At 34.9% G+C, this 20,153-nt stretch overlaps 1 protein-coding gene and 1 long non-coding RNA gene across 2 annotated transcripts in view; both read right to left on the bottom strand.

Annotated features, from left to right (window-relative positions):
- Positions 1-7,366: 7,366 nt before the first annotated feature.
- The window catches only part of LOC143074064 (uncharacterized), a 367,901-nt gene continuing 355,114 nt past the window's right edge, over positions 7,367-20,153 (bottom strand). Inside the window, exons 12-15 of the mRNA XM_076249613.1 lie at positions 16,632-16,748; positions 15,748-15,885; positions 14,845-14,982; positions 7,367-7,455 (exon numbers count right to left, since the gene is read on the bottom strand). Of these exons, the coding sequence (XP_076105728.1) occupies positions 7,367-7,455; positions 14,845-14,982; positions 15,748-15,885; positions 16,632-16,748 (482 nt within the window). The remainder of the gene's footprint in view (positions 7,456-14,844; positions 14,983-15,747; positions 15,886-16,631; positions 16,749-20,153) is intronic.
- Positions 13,923-14,832, bottom strand: LOC143075986 (uncharacterized). The gene is made up of 2 exons (XR_012978496.1): positions 14,263-14,832; positions 13,923-14,077 (listed from the first exon to the last, which is right to left on the bottom strand). It is a non-coding gene; the product is annotated as an uncharacterized LOC143075986 (long non-coding RNA).

A 20,153-nucleotide genomic window follows, 5' to 3' on the forward strand; every position in this document is an offset into this window, starting at 1 on the left:
GAAAAAAACCGAAGGGTGAAATTTGTTCAGGACCAGACCCCGGTTCTTCGTTACATTTGGATCGAAAAGATTCAACGACTCATTGGTAGGGTTATGCCCCTCTGAAAATTAACCGGTGTCGGTTGGCCACCAAAACTCTGAAACCGTAAGTCGTAGACACCTAGGATCTTCACCAATCATCATCAATTCATGTATCTTTGAAAAATACCTCAAGGTCAAATTTGTATGTTGACCTTGACCTTTGACCTAACACCTTGTTATGGGATAATCTCAGAAACCATTATACTTACAGAAGTTTTAAATAGTGGAAAATGTTTGGGTCATTATGGCGCAACTTTGTTACATTTTGACCGAAGAGATTTGACCTTTCTGTAAGGGGCATAACCCCTGATTTAGGTTTCTGAAAAGACAAAATCAGCTTTTACTATATAACCAAAGGTCCTAGACCCATGGGGTCTTCAGCAATGACATTTGGAACTAATGACCTTGACAAAGGTCAAAAGGTCAAAGGTCAAGGTCATGTCCCATATAGCGAATTTGGTGTTTTTAACCTTATTCAAAGGTTTTTCAGTGTGTTTTAAAGCTTTTCAATACATTCTACGTCTGTTTGAACATGTATTTTACATTACAAAAGGAAAGACCTCTCAATTGTTCAAGAACAATTGACAGTTTAATTAAGGTCTTTCCTTTTACAAAAGGGAAAGACCTTACTGTATTTCTTCTGTTTATTATTATTATTATTATTCTTTTTCCGCCAAACTTTGACAAATTTAGCCGCGTTAACCGTAAGACGTGTCGCTTTCACGTTCACACTTTGTATCGGTGTCATGAATACCTATCTGGAACTCACCCTGTTAGTCGAAATATTTTGTCGGTTCGGAGTAATCCCTCCGAAACCCAAAAACCTTGTTATCGTTCCAACACTGTAACCATAATAGGTAGAAAAAAAACAAAGGGTGAAATTTGTTCAGGACCAGACCCCGGTTCTTCGTTACATTTGGATCGAAAAGATTCAACGACTCATTGGTAGGGTTATGCCCCTATGAAAATTAACCGGTGTCGGTTGACCACCAAAACTCAGAAACCGTAAGTCGTAGACACCTAGGATCTTCACCAATCATCATCAATTCATGTATCTTTGTAAAATACCTCAAGGCCATATTTGTATCTTGACCTTGACCTTTGACCTAATACCTTGTTATGGGATAATCTCAGGAACAATTATACTTACAGAAGTTTTAAATAGTGGAAAATGTTTGGGTCATTATGGCGCAACTTTGTTACATTTTGACTAAAAAGATTTGACCTTTTTTTAAGGGGCATAACCCCTGTTTTAGGTTTCTGAAAAGACAAAATCAGGTTTTACTATATAACCAAAGGTCCTAGACCCTTGGGGTTTTCAGTAATGGCATTGGGGACTCATGACCTTGACAAAGGTCAAAAGGTCAAAGGTCAAGGTCATGTCCCAGATAGCGAATTTAGTGTTTTTAACCTTATATAAAGGATTTTTAGTGTTTTTTCGAGCTTTTTAAGGTTGACTTTGACCTTTTCAATACATTTTACGTCTGTTTGAACATGTATTTTACATTACAAAAGGAAAGACCTCTCAATTGTTCAAGAACAATTGACAGTTTAATTATTATTCTTCTTGTTCCGCCAAACTTTAACAAAATTTCCCTCCGTAACCGTAAGACGTGTCGCTTTCATGTTCACACTTTGTATTGGTGTCATGAATACCTATCCGGAACTCACCCTGTGAGTCGAAATATTTTGTCGGTTTGGAGTAATCCCTCCGAAACCCAAAAACCTTGTTATCGTTCCAACACCGTAACCGTAATAGGTAGAAAAAAAATGAAGGGTGAAATTTGTTCAGGACCTCACCCCGGTTCTTCGTTACGTTTGGATCGAAAAGATTCAACGACTCATTGGTAGGGTTATGCCCCTATGAAAATTAACCGGTGTCGGTGGACCACCAAAACTCAAAAACCGTAAGTCGTAGACACCTAGGATCTTCACCAATCATCATCAATTCATGTATCTTTGAAAAATACCTCAAGGTCAAATTTGTATGTTGACCTTGACCTTTGACCTAACACCTTGTTATGGGATAATCTCAAAAACCGTTATACTTACAGAAGTTTTAAATAGTGGAAAATGTTTAGGTCATTATGGCGCAACTTTGTTACATTTTGACCAAAGAGATTTGACCTTTCTTTAAGGGGCATAACCCCTGTTTAAGGTTTCTGAAAAGACAAAATCAGCTTTTACCATATAACCAAAGGTCCTAGACCCTTGGGGTCTTCATTAATGACATTTGGGACTAATGACCTTGACAAAGGTCAAAAGGTCAAAGGTCAAGGTCATGTCCCAGATAGCGAATTTAGTGTTTTTAACCTTATTTAAAGGAATTTTAGTGTGTTTTCGAGCTTTTAAAGGTTGACTTTGACCTTTTCAATACATTCTACGTCTGTTGGAACATGTATTTTACATTACAAAAGGAAAGACCTCTCAATTGTTCAAGAACAATTGACAGTTTAATTATTATTCTTCTTGTTCCGCCAAACTTTGACAAAATTTCCCTCCGTAACCGTAAGACGTGTTGCTTTCATGTTCACACTTTGTATCGGTGTCATGAATACCTATCCGGAACTCACCCTGTGAGTCGAAATATTTTGTCGGTTCGGAGTAATCCCTCCAAAACCCAAAAACCTTGTTATCGTTCCAACACCGTAACCGTAATAGGTAGAAAAAAAACAAAGGGTGAAATTTGTTCAGGACCAGACCCCGGTTCTTAATTACATTTGGATCGAAAAGATTCAACGACTCATTGGTAGGGTTATGCCCCTATGAAAATTAACCGGTGTCGGTTGGCCACCAAAACTCAGAAACCGTAAGTCGTAGACACCTAGGATCTTCACCAATCATCATCAATTCATGTATCTTTGAAAAATACCTCAAGGTCAAATTTGTATGTTGACCTTGACCTTTGACCTAACACCTTGTTATGGGATAATCTCAGAAACCATTATACTTACAGAAGTTTTGAATAGTGGAAAATGTTTGGGTCATTAAGGCGCAACTTTGTTAGATTTTGACAAAAGAGATTTGACCTTTTTATAAGGGGCATAACCCCTGTTTTAGGTTTCTGAAAAGACAAAATCAGCTTTTACTATATAACCAAAGGTCCTAGACCCATGGGGTCTTCAGCAATGACATTGGGGACTAATGACCTTGACAAAGGTCAAAAGGTCAAAGGTCAAGGTCATGTCCCATATAGCGAATTATGTGTTTTTGACCTTATTTTAAGGATTTTCAGTGTGTTTTAAAGCTTTTCAATACATTCTACGTCTATTTGAACATATATTTTACATTATAAAAGGAAAGACCTCTCAATTGTTCAAGAACAATTGACATTTTAATTATTATTATTTTTCTTCAGCCAACTTTTTTTGCTTCACAGTTTTTTTGTTTCGAAAGATGTCGCTTAGACATATGGTATATGATATCGAACAGTTATTACGCTTTTGTGACTCATATTGTGTAACCAAAATCTTTTCAATGTAAGAGTTATCTCCCCAAACACTGTTTTTCTTGTTATCGCTTAATATTCGCAACCGTATAAGAAACCGACAAATTTATTTTTCCAAATTGCTCGTTATATCCTCAGAATGTTCTGTTTCATTTTGACCGAAGCTATCTGGACACTCCATATGAGAGTTATCCCCCCTTTTATATATGATATAAGTGATATGCATTTCTAACTGGTAAACCATAAGTGATAGAGACCTAGGGTCTTTTGATTTAAGATCCTTGATCCAAAAAAATGAAAATTAGGTCAAGGTCATAGGTCAAGGTCAAATTCTAAATTTTAATATTGGCTTATTTTCACTTATTTTCATTAACTTTATAAGATTTCGACAAATTATTTTTATTAAATTGTTAGTTGCGACATGTAACTTATAAATTTTGATTGGAAGGACGCGTAGACAATAAATGGGAGTTTTTGCCCCTCTTATATTTAGAATTATGCGTAAAGGGATATTACTCATGAACTATACATAATACAGACCTAGGGTCTATTGATTTGGTATCCTTGGTTTATGACCTTGAAATTGAGATCAAGGTCATAGGTTAGTTGGACGTTCTAGATTTTGACCTTTGCTTGAAATTCATATTTATACATCATTAAGCCATAGGAACTGACATTTTCAACTGAATCTTAATAGTTTCATATCAAAATAGATCCTTATTGGTTGAAAGACCTTCAATTGTTCTCTGAACAATTAGTTTTTAATTATACCATAGTTTTTGTTGAAACCCCCAGGCAACCTCACTCGACCTTCGGTACTTTTGTAAAATTTTGTTTGATTTTTAAATTTCTATTTAGGTTAATTACAAGTCTATCCAGTATTGCATTTTAAAGAAATAGCTTGATCAATACGTATTCAAGTTTCTAAACAAGTTAAGCAGATTACTGTGACTGACAGTACGCAATTCTTCACATTATCTGGAGAATAAATTTATACAATTTGAAATGCTGATGTAACTAAAGTCCGTCGGTAAGTAGAAAGAACATCTATATTTTTGTAGCCCAGAAAAAACCACATAGTTTAATCTAACAACAAATCAACAAGTTAAGTCCTCTGTCGTCTTTTGGAAGCACGTGTTGGGAGTGTACTTAATTAAAAGCACGTGATTTAAAGCCGTTTCTCTGCCATGGAACTTCACATGCACAGTTCTACTTCTGCTTCTCCCATTACGCGGTCACCATCAATAAACTAGTTATCTATTTTGCCACTTTTGGATGCACATGTAAGTAGTTTAAAGAAAAAAGGTTGATTTGTGCTTTTAGATGTTTTTTCAATACGTTTCTAGTTTTAAACATTGATGAAAATATTTATGCGATTATCAAGCCTCGATAAATGTATATCAATATTCTCAATGTAGATTCGGTTGATAATTGTCACCGATATATATCAAAACTGTTATTTTACTTTGCGAGCTGATCTGTTTCATACGCGTATTTGATCAGGGTGACCCACTGTGCTTCACTTCCGTTTGGTATAATTTGAGGGTATTAGTGGCGTGTTTTACTAAATCGTTCAGGTGAGCAAATGACGAGCAGACAGTATTTTGGAAATATCTCGATAATTACAAGATAAAATTTTATCGTCATTTTTGCGTTTCTTTACGATTATTGCGCACTTTAAAATTATTCAAACATGTTTTTTGCGTTGAATGCAATTAAAACTCAATATCCTTACTTTAACCAGCTTGACTCAAACTGTAAACTTAAAACTATTTAGATCCCCAAAAAGATATTTTGTCAAGTGTTGTATCCTATATAAAGCAGTCCATTGAGGTGCAAAAATAAGGTGTGGACCTTATTTTTGATACTTATATATATACATATATATATATATATATATATATATATTATTAATATTTACTTGACTTGTTTAGAACTTTATTCATGTAGTGCATGTTTCTTGTGTATATGTTTCTTAAGTTTGCATTTTAACCCGTCAAGGTTTTACTTTTTGCAAATAAAGTTATATATATATTATATGTGATATTTGACACGCTCCTTGTACATGACACAACTCTGAAAGGTCTATAGATTGTCTGTGACTGGGTAAAAAATGTTCCCCTTTTCAAAATGTTCAGAGGTCGGCTTATCTTATAGAAGGTGAACGATTCAATTGTGCATTATAGTTTTAGGTCCTACACTGATTCATATAATTATATAGTTATATAATTAGAGCAAGATAATAAAATAATTTTACGCAGATTATATAATGAAATATTAAAATTGATATGTATGCTTTTTGGTCGGGTTATTTTCTTTTTGACACATTCCTCATTACCATTCTCAATTTTATGCTCAATTTCAGATAAAAATGTTCACACAACAATGTTTATAGAAGTAAAAAGATTTGTTCATGAATATAGTGTTGGACGTTCACTAGTGCATTGCCATGTCGCACATTTTGCATCATTTATTTTAGAGCTTCTGCGGGCCTTGAACGATCCATAGACACTTATTCGTCTGACCATCTCGGTTGGTCTGAAACGTTTCGCGTCCTTGTTCCACATTCACTTTATGTTAGCGTTCTCTTTATTTGATTGTGGCTTCTGTGTCATAGATTTGGCTTATAATTGTAAATTAATAATGTAAATTTTATAGAAGCTGTTCAAGAGTAGCTACATGTAACCTGTTTGTAAATTATCGAAATTACGATGGCTGTGATTTTTATATTTGCTTAGACTTTTCTGTTCATTTGTTTGGGTTTAATTTGTGGTCTGTTATTTTATTTTATTTTTTACATTTTTCACCATTTGGTATATAAGAAATGAGCAACTATGTACATACCAGGTTATGCTTATCGGTACATCTTCGTTTTGTATGTTATATCATTCTATAATGTTCTCCATTGTATTACATATAGATCTTTTTTTTTCCATAAAAAAATGTTCTAATCGTTTGTTTTAGTGAAATTTTTTAAATGGTGATAGTCATGCTCACATACTTATTAAATATTGATATATATATACCGTGCCAAATTATGGTATAATTTTTTTCTTTCATAAACAGACTTTAGTTTATTTCCTGGCACAAATCAAGGATACATCCATTAACTTTACTACGATCAACATGTTCAGACCATTGTTTATTATCAATACACTTAGAGCTGTAAACAAAAAGGGACTTTAAAGGTCATCTTCGCACATTCTGTAACACTTATTTTCGGTTACATTTTTTTATTTATCATTCAACTGTTCGGCGATTTTTTAACTTTGATGATTTATTCAATAAAGAAAAGGCAAAAGTTTGATATATGTGAAACAATTTTGATATGTGTTATTGTTTTACTCTCTTGAATTAGCATGCTTAAAAATGGGGATCTCTAGGCAGTGTTCAATACCGCGAGTAACCAATATTCTCTTAAAAGAGGGACGAAAGATACCAAAGGGACAGTCAAACTCATAAATCTAAAACAAACTGACAACGCCATGGCTAAAAATAAAAAAAGACAAACAGAAAAACAATAGTACACATGACACAACATAGAAAACTAAAGAATAAACAACACGAACCCCACCAAAAACTAGGGGTGATCTCAGGTGCTCCGGAAGGGTAAGCAGATCCTGCTCCACATGTGGCACCCGTCGTGTTGCTTATGTGATTACAAATCCGGTAAATAGTCTAATTCGGTAGGTCACATTCATGAAAGGGAAGGGGATTGTAGTTACGACGTGGTAAAAGTTTTTCAAAAGTTCGACCAAAAATTTATTTAAAAAAAAGTGTATGTGATATGGCTTGCATTCACACAATATTATGTTAATTCGAATTCTTTATTTAATATTAGCTAAATGTTAGGTAAGCATCAAAGAAAAAAATGTCCTCTTTTTCATCGTCTCGTCTTGCTACTGATGGTGGTGTAGCGCTGGCATCTATAAAAAAAAAAGCAAAAAAAATTATAAACTATCGAGTATATTCACATCAATTTAGAAAATACCAGGTTCTTACGCTACCTTTCGGAATGTTGGGTCCTCACTGGTCTTTAATTTTGTAATGTTTTGCCTTTTAACTTGTTTTATTCGAGTAAACCGGTAAGTCCTTTGTAGGCAAAATGCGTTTCTGGCATACACAATCATAAACCTCGATTTTTTTTACGCTCATAAAAATCTTACTCGAATAATTACGATTAGTGATCGAAGTGCTTGAAATAAAGCGACTGGCTTTTTCGGGTTAATTAAAAGGAATATCTTTATTTGTAGATTTTATATTTCAGACTATATTCCTTTCAAATGAGGACCAAATAATGAAAGTAGTCAGAATCCAATGCATTCTGGGTAATATTTTCAAAAACTATAAAACGTTAAAATTGGCTTACATTGTCCTTAACAATTGATATTCAGCCAATGATGTGACGCTATTTTCATTTTTGAGTACGAACGAAACGGGCAGTTGTTAAAAAAAAACCAACATGCATGCACATAATATATTGTTCATTTAATTTAACCATGGTTATCAATGAACATTTGTTATGTGCAAAAAACGGTAATTACTAGTATTGAATAAATAGACATTTTCTGAAGTCATCTAATATTACAACTGGCATCTTATGTTTGTATTTTTTATTATCTATTATGTGTAAAAATACGGTAATTATTTGAATAGTTAGACCGATTTTAAAGTCATATAATTTAACAAATGGCATCTTATGCACGTTTAACTCAATGAAAATACACAAAACTAATAAAAAGTCAGATCATCATATTTTCATATTTGATACTCTGACTTTTCAAGGAATACTGGAAAAAATACACGTCGACATCCCTAATTATAACAGAACAATTAGTGTTCCATGAAATGAGAAAAACTATAATTCTAATGCAATTATTTTGTATCAATGGTTCTGATTGGATGGTAATAAGAGTAAAATTATGTATCTCCCTGTCTGTAACTAAGGAAGCCGACATTTTGAAATCCAAAATGAATTGACATGTAATTTCTCTAGTAATACGCTTAAAAAAACTCTTTTTATCTAATTGTATTACTTTCTGAAGCGCACAAGAAGCCAGAAAACGCCCGGTGTTTACGGTGCGCGACGGAAGCATACCTATGACGTCACCTAGTTTATGCGTTAAGGAAAAAACATCATTTCGCGGTATTTTCGTTTAATGAAAATTTAACACCAAAATATTGACTAAAATTAAGTGATTTGTTTATTTTGCATTAGAATAGAGATAACTGTATTGTATTTGAAGTTTTACGGACGTCCATCGGTAGTCATGGTAGTTTTACTGTCGCAAAAAAAACGTTTACCTGTCTGCGCTACGCGTCGCCAGATAAACTCAATTTGCGACAGTAAAACAACCGATTGACGTCCTCAAAGCTTCAAATACAATACAGTTATCTCTAAATTATTATAATATTACCTGCTATTTTGAAAAGTCCACAAAACCGTTGACGCTTGTCTTCTCTAAAGAGCCTGAACAATGGGTGTGTGCAGAGATCTGCATCATACTCATAACAGTAAGATATTTTGTCGACGCATGATGATTGTTCTGGAACTAATTCATCATTTGTTTTCATTTGACCATCATTTTATATTGTTAATGTTTCATTGCATACATCGTTTTGCGTACTCCAGTTTTAGGAGTTTTATACAGGAAAGTGTAGGAATCCGTGTTACTTTCCCCTCTCTTCTGAGAGACGAAAACTGATCAGCAGGCCGTGTGCACAACTACAAGGAACATTCAGCGGACACGTTGTCCAAAGGAACAATTCGTGGCTAACCACAGCGTGAGTTACATTTAAATCATTACAAATCATGTCTTTACATCAGCGATGAACTGTTTTTATATATTTCCTATGTTATAAAGAAACTATGAACATTTCACCGTTCAAACTGTTCGTATCTGCGATTACACAATTTAATTCAAGACAGAACCCGACGTGTGCAAGAATAATCATCTATTTATTATTATAACGAACATTAACCGCTTTATATATCTACGAACTGTTTATCCGTATTTTTAATGGACTTTAATTATCATTGAACACATTGTTAAATTGTATTTATATTTTTATTTTCAGTTTTTCACCTTTTTGATTGGTAGTAATATAAAAGTCAGCTCCTGATTGATTTATCCTTACTTAAACCCATCTTGGTTACACTCACTGGTCCGGCCAGTACAATGAAAAAAGCTACAACTTGCCTGTTGTTTTATCTTGTATAACAAACGCTACTCTAAGACAGTCAGCAAACCAACAACGTTGAACATACATTGTCTACAATTAGTTGATTTACATTATGGATCCCAGTCACTAGGAACAGCAAGAAGAAGTTCAGCCCCCGGAGGTAGATGTCACCAAAGAACCAGAAGAAAAACCGTAGTAAACAACAAATCTAGATGAAAATGGCGAAACTAGGCAAGTGCGTGAACTTACCGAAAAAGGACAGGGAGCCTTTACAAAAAAAGGTGACAAGTTCTATCACGACTTAGAGGCCCTATGGTCAAACCTAGAATCTTGGTTAATAGAAACGGCCAAGCCTCCTAACGACCTCCAGCAGTTGTTAACAAGATAAAATTGTACAAGCCTGTACTAATTATCGCAGGCTCACAGACGAGTACTTGAAATTTCTCAAAAATACAAAAACATTAGACAGCCTTTAAGACATTAATACGTTCAAATTCTAAACGGATATCCGAATGTCTAAAGTCGACTTAGCAATTGAAACTTTGCACGAGCATCGCCTTACCTTGACAGAGGCTAAATCAACAAAAACGAGGACATCAAAGGGCAAGACCACCTCGCACAGTGGGAGCTCAAACGTCTCTGACATGTCGAGCCTAGCAAGGAGAAAGTGTGCCAAGGCAGAGTCCGCTAGATCAAAGATAGCCTTTGCCGAGCAAGAAGCTGCCCTCCTAAAGCAGGAGGCCGTTTTACAGGAGCGAACCCTATACAGACAAACTGAAATCAAGGCCGAAATTGAACAAGAAGCCATCCGTGCAAACCAAGAGGCCACACGTAGAAAAGCCGAAGCGGAACAAGAGGCTACACGTAGAAAAGCCGAAATGGAACTTGAGGCTGTTCACCTTAAAGCTCGAATTGAACAGGAGGAAGAGCACATCAAAGCTAAAAAGAACAGGAGGCCGTTCGCAGGAAAACTCAAATGGAACAGGAAGCTGCACGTGCGGTCCGAGAAAAAGCCGAACTTGAGGCCGCTAGGAACATTCTCGAAGCAAAAAGAGAAGCTGCAGCCGCAGAGGCCGAGGCCCGTATCCTGGAATACGACGGAAGCCAAGCAGTTAGCGATCTTCCTAACGAAAAGGAAGACCCGCTCCAGCGTGTGCAAAATTTCGTCAAAAAACTTCTGTATCAACTGCTGTAAAGGACGTAACAGGAACTCGCAAGATAAGACAAAGTCCTGGTATGATTAAGCTGAGTCATGAAGCACCAGCGTTCGTGCCATCCATGGCACTGAACCTGCCGCCACAGACACCTGCTGTCTTGCCTTCCGATACTAAGTCACCGGAAATTACCTTAATTCCAGATCTGGAAATAGTATCTGGCATACAAAAAGTAAGCCTTTCAGATGAGATCCCTGCTGAACACCAAAAACAGGGTGTTAGAGAAGCAATCTCTGTCTTACGCATAAAAAAAGATGTTATAGAAGAGATCCCTGCTTCAAACCAAAAACAAGGTGTAATAGAAGAGCCCCCTGTTGCATACCAGCAACAAATTAATCTTACGTCAGAGATAACTGGATTTCTTCTACGCAAAGCCCTATTGTTCTCCCGGCTTACAAATTTTAATGACCAGGCAGAATCCTTCCATACATGGAAGTCTAGCTTTAAAACATTATAGACGAATTACAAGTTTCGGACTCGGAACAAATAGACTTACTGATTAAGTGGCTAGGATCAGTCTGATAAACATGCCATGAGTATAAGGGCATCTAAGCCAACAACCCTACAAGATGCCTACAGAGGTTATGGCAAAGATTGGATGAGCGATATGGTGCTCCAGAAATGTTGGAAGCCCCTCTCAGGAGTAAACTTGACAAATTCCCATCATTGACAAAAAAGGACAACGCACGTCTCTATGAACTGTCTGACATTCTATCAGAAATAGAATACCACAAGGAAAACACCAAGCTGGGATGTCTGCTAGTTTATTTTGATTCACCGACCGGAATAAACCCTGTCATTGAAAAACTACCCCATGGACTTCAGGAAAAGTGGATTACAAGGGCGTCTAGATACAAATCTAACCACGACGTTGCCTTTCCTCCTTTTACAGAGTTATCTGCATTTATCAGTGAAATCAGTAGAATTAAAAACGATCCTGGATTCATTTTTGGGTCAAGAGTCACACCAAGCACAAAAGGTGCTGCGCCAAGGTTCACACCTCAGCCTGGAACGAAAATCAACGTTCACAAGACAGCTGTCGAAAACGATCTGGAGAGACTGCACAGCAACAAAATCTGTGCATAATACACAATACCGAACATTCGCTAAATGAATGTCGTGGGTTCAGAGCTAAAACTATAGAGGAACGCAAGGAACTGTTGAGGCAAAACAATCTTTGTTACAAATGCTGTGATTGACTATGCACAGAAGTCGTGATTGCAACGCAAGTATCAGTTGCAATGAATGCGGAAGTAAACAACACACCACCGCATTACACACAAATCGAGTAAACCAACCTAGATCAGTCGACGGCGGGGAGCAACTTGAGTTAGCTAAAACCAAGCTAACCTCTGTTAGTTCTACTTACACAGATATCTCCAAAGACGGCAACAGTAGTAAATCTTGTGCCAAGATTCTTCCTGTGAATGTCTTTCACAAAAAGAATTAGGACAAAGTAATTCGCATGTATGCAATTATTGACGACCAAAGCAACCGGTCTCTCGTGGCTCCTGAATTCTTCAGCCTATTCAATGTACAGGCAGAAACGAAAGACTATTTGTTATCCACATGCTCCGGCAGCAAGGTTACTTCCGGTAAACGAGGAAACGGCTTTGTCGTGAAGTCTGTACACGACAATACTAGATTCAATCTGCCTGAACTGATTGAATGCGATAACATTCCCAATAATCCGAACGAAATTGCTACACCTGAGGATATATTGCAATATCAACACTTGCAAGAACTACAAAAACATATTCTCCCGATTGATGGAAAATGCAAAATCCTATTGCTCATTGGAAGAGACTTTATAGAGGCACATCAGGTTCTAAATCAACGTCTAGGACCACCAAAGGCTCCATTTGCACAAAAGTTAAAACTGGGTTGGATTATTGTTGGAGAAATACGCTCTGATAAGCAACATGTTCTCCTTGAACTCACTACAAAGGAAACAAATCCAACTTACAGTGTTGTGAAACCACAGACAAAGAAATTACCTGAGTGTAATAAAACCAACACCCAGTCAAATGAAATTCAAACTGAGTCGTTAAAACATCCCCTTTTACATGGGCAACCGAAAACAAAATCAGCGACTTCAATCGCCAGATTTGCAGAAGCCGAAAAGTTCACTTCGGAAGCAACGCCACCAAAAGTGAATGCCGACAAAGAAAAGTACATCCAAAAACATTCAATTCCCAAGGAAAGCTTCAATTCGCTTTTGGATACGCAAGGACAAGAGGAAAGCAGAATAGACAATTCCAACTTAAGTGACAGAGAAAAGAAACATGGCACCGGATGGTCTACTGTATGCCGTAAACGTAAAGGAAAGCGTCCGTCTCGCAAGACGTCCTCGTTGGATTGCATATCCGTGTCGAAAGGAAATTCTTCAATTAGAACTACAGCCATGGAGTTGGATCTTAGATCGCCGCGATCTCGTCGGAAACACCGCCTTTTATAGAATAGAAGCTGTGAAATACCCAGCCTCCCCTTGGACTACTTCTAAGTGAACCATCGGACAGTTGTTATATATTTAGCATTTTATTTGTTTTTGATAATGGAATAGTGATGTCAAATAGACCTCAGACGGGAAGTTTTATACAGGAAAGTGTAGGAATCCGTGTTACTTTCCCCTCTCTTCTGAGAGACGAAAACTGATCAGCAGGCCGTGTGCACAGCTGCAGGGAACATTCAGCGGACATGTTGTCCAAAGGAACAATTCGTGGCTAACCACAGCGTGAGTTACATTTACATCATTACAAATCGTGTCTTTACATCAGCGATGATCTGTTTTTATATATTTCCTATGTTATAAAGAAACTATGAACATTTCACCGTTCAAACTGTTCGTATCTTAGATTACACAATTTAATTCAAGACAGAACCCGACGTGTGCAAGAATAATCATCTATTTATTATTATAAAGAACTTTAACCGCTTTATATATCTACGAACTGTTTATCCGTATTTTTAATGGACTTTAATTATCATTGAACACATTTTAAAATTGTATTTATATTTTTATTTTCAGTTTTTCACCTTTTGAATTGGTAGTAGAATAAAAGTCAGCTCCTGATTGTTTTATCCTTACTTAAACCCAGTCATCTTGGTTACACTCACACGTCCGGGAAGAACAATGGTGGTGTTGTACTGACTGAAATATATATTAAGTCTTTATTTTAATGCATTTTGATATTCTGCATAAATAGTTCTCCCTATCTTTTTTTGTTGTTATATCACTTGATCCTTTAACAACATGTATTTTTGTTTTTATCTTAAGATTTTAATTCTAAAGAAATAAAAGAAAATTTGACTGAAGACAGACGATATGCAACTTACGCACATAAAAAGCAGTATCTGTATTTGTAGTTTTATATTTTAGACTTGATTCCTTTCAAATGTAGACCAAATGATGAAAGTCTTCATAAACTTATGCGCTCCAGGTAATAATGTCTAAAGCGATAAAACGTTGAAATTGGCTGACATTGTCCAAATGGAAATTCAACTCATGCACTGACGCTAATATCATCATGGAAATAGTGAACAATGCAATTTCCCGTAGTTCTTTAGGTTCTGAAACGGCCAATTGTTAAAAATACATGCAAGCACATAATTATTTTGATCATTTAATTTCACCATTAGGAGAAAACATTTATCATGTGCTAAAATACGGTAATAACTTGAATAATTATACATTTTCTGAGGTCAACTAATTTAACAAAATTAATGGCATCTAGTGTACGTATAACTCAATGAAAATTCACAAAACTAAAAAAAAAAGAGGTAAGATCATCATATTAATATATTTAATACTCTGACTTTTCGATGAATTTTGAAGGAGGTACGCGTCGGCATCCCTAATTATAACAGAACAATTAGTGTGCCCTGAAATGAGTAAAACTATAATTATTATAATCTTACCTGCTATTTTGCAAAGTCCACAAAACCGTTGACAATTGTCGTCTCTAAAGAGCCTGTATAATGGGTTTGTGCAGAGATCTGCATCATACTCATTACAGTTAGATATTTTGTCGACGCATGATGGTGGTGGTGTACTGACTGAAATATATATTAAGTCTTTTTTATAAACATTTGGATATATTGCATAAATAGTTTACCCTATCTTTATTTTTTGTTAGATCACTTGATCCTTTAACAACATGTATTTTTGTTTTTATCTAAAGATTTTATTTCTTGAGAAATAAAAGAACATTTGACTTAAGACAGACGAAATGAAACTTGCGCACATAAAACGCAGTATCTGGATTTGTAGATTTTATATTTCAGACTTGATTCCTTTCAAATGTGGATTAAATGATGAAAGTCGACAGAATCTAATGCGACATGGGTAATAATTTCTAAAGCTATAAAACGTTGAAATTGGCTGACATTGTCCAAATGAAAATTTAACTCATGAAGTGATGCTAATTTCGTCATGGAAATACTGAACACTGCAATTACCCATAGTCCTTTAGGTTCTGAAACTGAGAATTGTTAAAAATACATGCATGCACATAATTATATTGGTCATTTAATTTCACAATTAGGAATGAACATTTATCATGGGCTAAAATACGGTAATAATTTGAATAATTAGACATTTTCTGAAGTCATCTAATTTAACAAAATTAATGGCATATTATGTGTTTATAACTCAAAAATAAATTAAAATACACATAATAAAAACTAAGATCATCATATTTTCATATTTGATATTCTGACTTTTCGAGAAATACTTGAGGAAGTACTCGGCGGCATCCCTAATTATAACAGAACAATTAGTGTGCCCTAAAATGAGTAAAACTTTAATTATTATAATATTACCTGCTATTTTGCAAAGTCCACAAAACAGTTGACAATTGTCCTCTTTAAAGAGCCTGTATAATGGGTTTGTGCAAAGATCTGCATCATACTCATTACAGTTAGATATTTTGTCGGCGCATGATGGTGGTGGTGTACTGACTGAAATATATATTAAGTTCTTATTATAATACATTTGGATATATTGCAGACATAATTATCCTTTTCTCTTTATTTTGTTTTGTTACTTGATCCTTTAACAACATGATTTTTTTTTATCTTAAGATTTTATTTCTTGAAAAAGAAATAGAAGATTTGACTTAAGACAAACGAAAAGAAACCAGACAACCAGTGAATAGATGACAAAAACACCGGCACAGTCAAGATAGACGATACTAAACAAACCCGAAAAAAATCATATTCGCGGTTACTGAAAGCAAGATCAAAGTATATACTACTTTCTTCAATCATGCCGTCTTATATCCTTATATCTTAAGAAGAAAATCCTTTAAAATGCTCAAAATAAAATCGACACAATTTCGACACAGAAAAAGTAAAAGAAACATGCGAGTCTTGATTCAAACTTCGAATTAGGGAACTGATGTTTATCCTTCTTAAATACAAGTCACTATAATTGAGCAACACGCTTAATTGTAACCTTGTATTGATTATGAATTCTTTTGAGCTTTAAAAAAACCCAAGAATGCATTCATAGTCATAACTTTAATACAATATTATCAAAACAGAAGTGTGCCTTCCATAAAAATCGACAAGGAGTGTAATTTGTTGACCTTCAACCAAATTCGTTGCTTCCGTTTTGTCGGGTTTCTTTCCTTGTTTTAATGTAATACGCCCAACCATTTGTACTGTCTTGATATTTCTATTGCTAATCAATACTGATAACTTACCAATACAAAAACCACAATACATCCTGCATCTTACATTTGCCCAAGAATGGTAACTACTATTGGCTGGACAAATCCTTTCTTTCGGATACGGGCGACAGTTTATCAAATCTTTACAGTCTAAATAACGGAAACAGGGTTTCAAGTAATTGCAAGAATAAATCTAGAAGTGGGCTGTATTTCAATCAGACAGCAACCCGACAATTACAATAATAATAACAAAAAAACACTTCGAGCAGGGCAACCTACAGGTTGCACTTTGTAAATACAGCTGTTTCTCAAACCACGCCTCTTTTGGGGAGATATATAATATTCATAGATAATTAATTTTGTTTACGTACTGGTTCCCAGATATGCCATAATGATCTCTATGTGTTATCTCGTAGAGACATATCTTGGGAATGTTACCAGTAAATATACATATGCATAGCAATGAAAAGGAAATCTGTAGAAATCCTTAAGTCAAGGTAGGAGTAGTATAGAATTTTATGTAAGTTTAAACTCTTAGAAGTTCGGGGCATATGCCGCACAGCCCTATATTTTGACCTTTGAAAAAAATAGAAGTGCATATGAACTTTCCATTCCAGGATATAATTTTTTTCAAAACTTCATATTAAAAGTGGTAGTTTTAGCCGTGACAGGAGTTCCCATGGGAAATTGCATTGTTGATATTTACAGAAATGCAACCTTGTTGTTTGCTCTTTGGTTGGGTTATTGTCTCTTTGACATATTCCCCATTTCCATTCTCATTTTTATACTATATTGGGTAAAACAAGATAACATACAGAATTTAACCAAATCTGGTTTATCTCCGAGATTTTAATGAAATTAACTCAAATATGAAGTTTTATAAATAGTTCATGAAGATTGAGAAAATCCTTGCCCTTAACTATGATGACTTATTTAGCATAAATTCACAGTTTACAGTATGCATAGTTTACTTAAAGCCCTGAATGCAAATTAAATTCATAATGGATGGATATTAGTAATTTGAATTGTTGAAAAGTGCTTATATTTACTCTTCACAGTCTTTGAAACTCATAGATCCTTCCTGAATATTATTGTAGTGGTGTTTTTTCTGTCGATAACCCAAAAGTAAGCCCTAACATCTAAATGTGCTTTTTTGTGACCGCGAAATAAAAGATACAAGCTAGAAATACACAAATACATCAAGAAAACTTACAATAGTGTGTTCTATCCCCAATATTCCATATTGCTAGAAACAGCAGAATAATTTAGGAAATTTTAGGCCCCAGAGGCAAAACACAGAGAAAAATGCCTGCCCCTTGGGTTATTAAACAAATAATTTAACTTGTAAATGCTATGACTTTATCATTTTAAAAGGTCTTGTGTATAGAAACCAATGACTGTGCTTAGAAGTAATGCAAAAATCAGATGTTAGCAGTCATTTCTATAAAACTTTTAGTAAAGTCATACATCAGACTGGTATCTTCATACATATTTATAACTTTTGACAATACTTCTTTGTTTAAACACTTCTAGTTTAAATATTAGCTAAATAATGTTATATATATGGTAAGAGATGATTCTGTTGTGACAAGATTTCTAAACTGACCATTTGAGGCAGTAACTTTGAACTTTCATTGACAAATAGGCATACAGTAAGATGTGGACTGGAGAAAGATGCATGATTGGGTAATTTATATTATCTTGAATGTTGGAATGATTAGCTGCTAAACATTATATTAATAGTGTTCTGAAATGCTTTCAATTTGTCATCAAAATAGTTTCAAACAGGTTCTAGACATTTCATGTCAGAAAACATGCACATAGGGGAAGCTGGCGATCATTTTAAAAAGTCTTGTTTTCAAATTCTTTAAAAAAATGATACAGGGATTGGGGTATAACATGTACTGTACAAGATACCTAAGAGTATATGCAGTGATTTCTTTAAGGCTATAATTCTGATAAATAAGTATTGTTGTGAGAAAAAGTGTTTTAAGAGAGTTTTCTATTGGAATACATGTGAGTATAGGTTGCACTTTGTAAATACAGCTGTTTCTCACACCACGCCTCTTGTGGGGAGATATATATTATTCATAGATAATCAATTTTGTTTACGTACTGGTTTCCAGATATGATCTCTATGTTTAATCTCGTAGAGACATATCTTGAGAATGTTACCAGTAAATATACATTTTCATAACGACAGAATTGAAATCTGTGGAAATCCTTAAGTCAAGGTAGGAGTAGTATAGAATTTCAATGTATGTTTAAACTCTTAGAAGTTCGGGGCATATACACGTTGAAAATATGCCGCACAGCCCTATATTTTGACCTTTGAAAAAAATAGTAGTGCGTATGAACTTTCCATTTTAGGATATATTTTTTTTCAAATTATAGTGGTACAATTTTAGCCGTGAAAGGAGTCCCTTTGGGAAATTGCATTGTTGATATTTACAGAAATGAAACCTACAGTACTCAAAAAGAGACGGGTGCCTATACACTATGTCAATCTCAGGATGATCCCGAGTCTGTATAAACTGTAATTTAAAAAATTGGATAGACATTTGTAAAAGTTGAGATTACGTACATTAAATCAAAGATCTGCCGTTATCAATAAATTATCGAAATTATCGACAAAAAAAAGCCCCCAAAAAAAAGAATATGAAATAAGACAACCTCGAGTAAGGTTCAGGCACATAGTCTGGTAGATACCCTACTAAACACATTGTCAGTTCAGAACTGTGGTGGGGATTAACTTAGATTTTTTATATAGATCTGAACCCTCCCCTTATTTATATTTTCTTAATGTTTACATGAAATGAAATATGTTTATTTTTTATTTTTGATCGTTTGCTCTTCTTTGGGTGGTAAATTTTTCATGCATATTCATGTTGAGTAAAGATAAACAATTGATCCAATTGGTAGGTACTGCAAAATTAATTGACGGAGATGAAAAAGTGAAAAACAGAGCAAGTTGGATACAGACAGAAACTTTGCATGGCAACATATCACATGCAGACAACTAATAGTTATCAAAAGTACCAGGATTATAATTTTATACGCCAGACGCGCGTTTCGTCTACATAAGACTCATCAATGACGCTCAGATCAAAATAGTTAAAAAAAACTAAACAAGTTATGAAATTAAAAAATTAAAAGAAGATTTGGCATGAATAACAATGAGACAACTCTCCACAAGAGACCAAATGACACAGAAATTAACAACTATAGGTCACCGTACGGCCTTCAACAATGAGCAAAGCCCATACCAATTAGTCAGCTATAAAAGGCTCCGAAATGACAAATGTAAAACAATTAAAACGAGAAAACTAACGGCCTAATTTTTGAACAAAATATGAACGAAAAACAAATGTGTAACACATCAACAAACGACAACCACTAAATTACAGTCTCCTGACTTGTGACAAGCACATGCATACAGAATGTTGCGGGGTTAAACATGTTAGCGGGATCCCAACCCTCCCCCTAACCTGGGACAGTGGTGTAACAGTACAGCATAAGAACGAACAATACAAATCAGGTGAAAAAGGCTTAACT

Source organism: Mytilus galloprovincialis, chromosome 5 (genome assembly GCF_965363235.1).
Source record: "Mytilus galloprovincialis chromosome 5, xbMytGall1.hap1.1, whole genome shotgun sequence".
NCBI classification, from domain to species: Eukaryota; Metazoa; Mollusca; class Bivalvia; order Mytilida; family Mytilidae; genus Mytilus; species Mytilus galloprovincialis.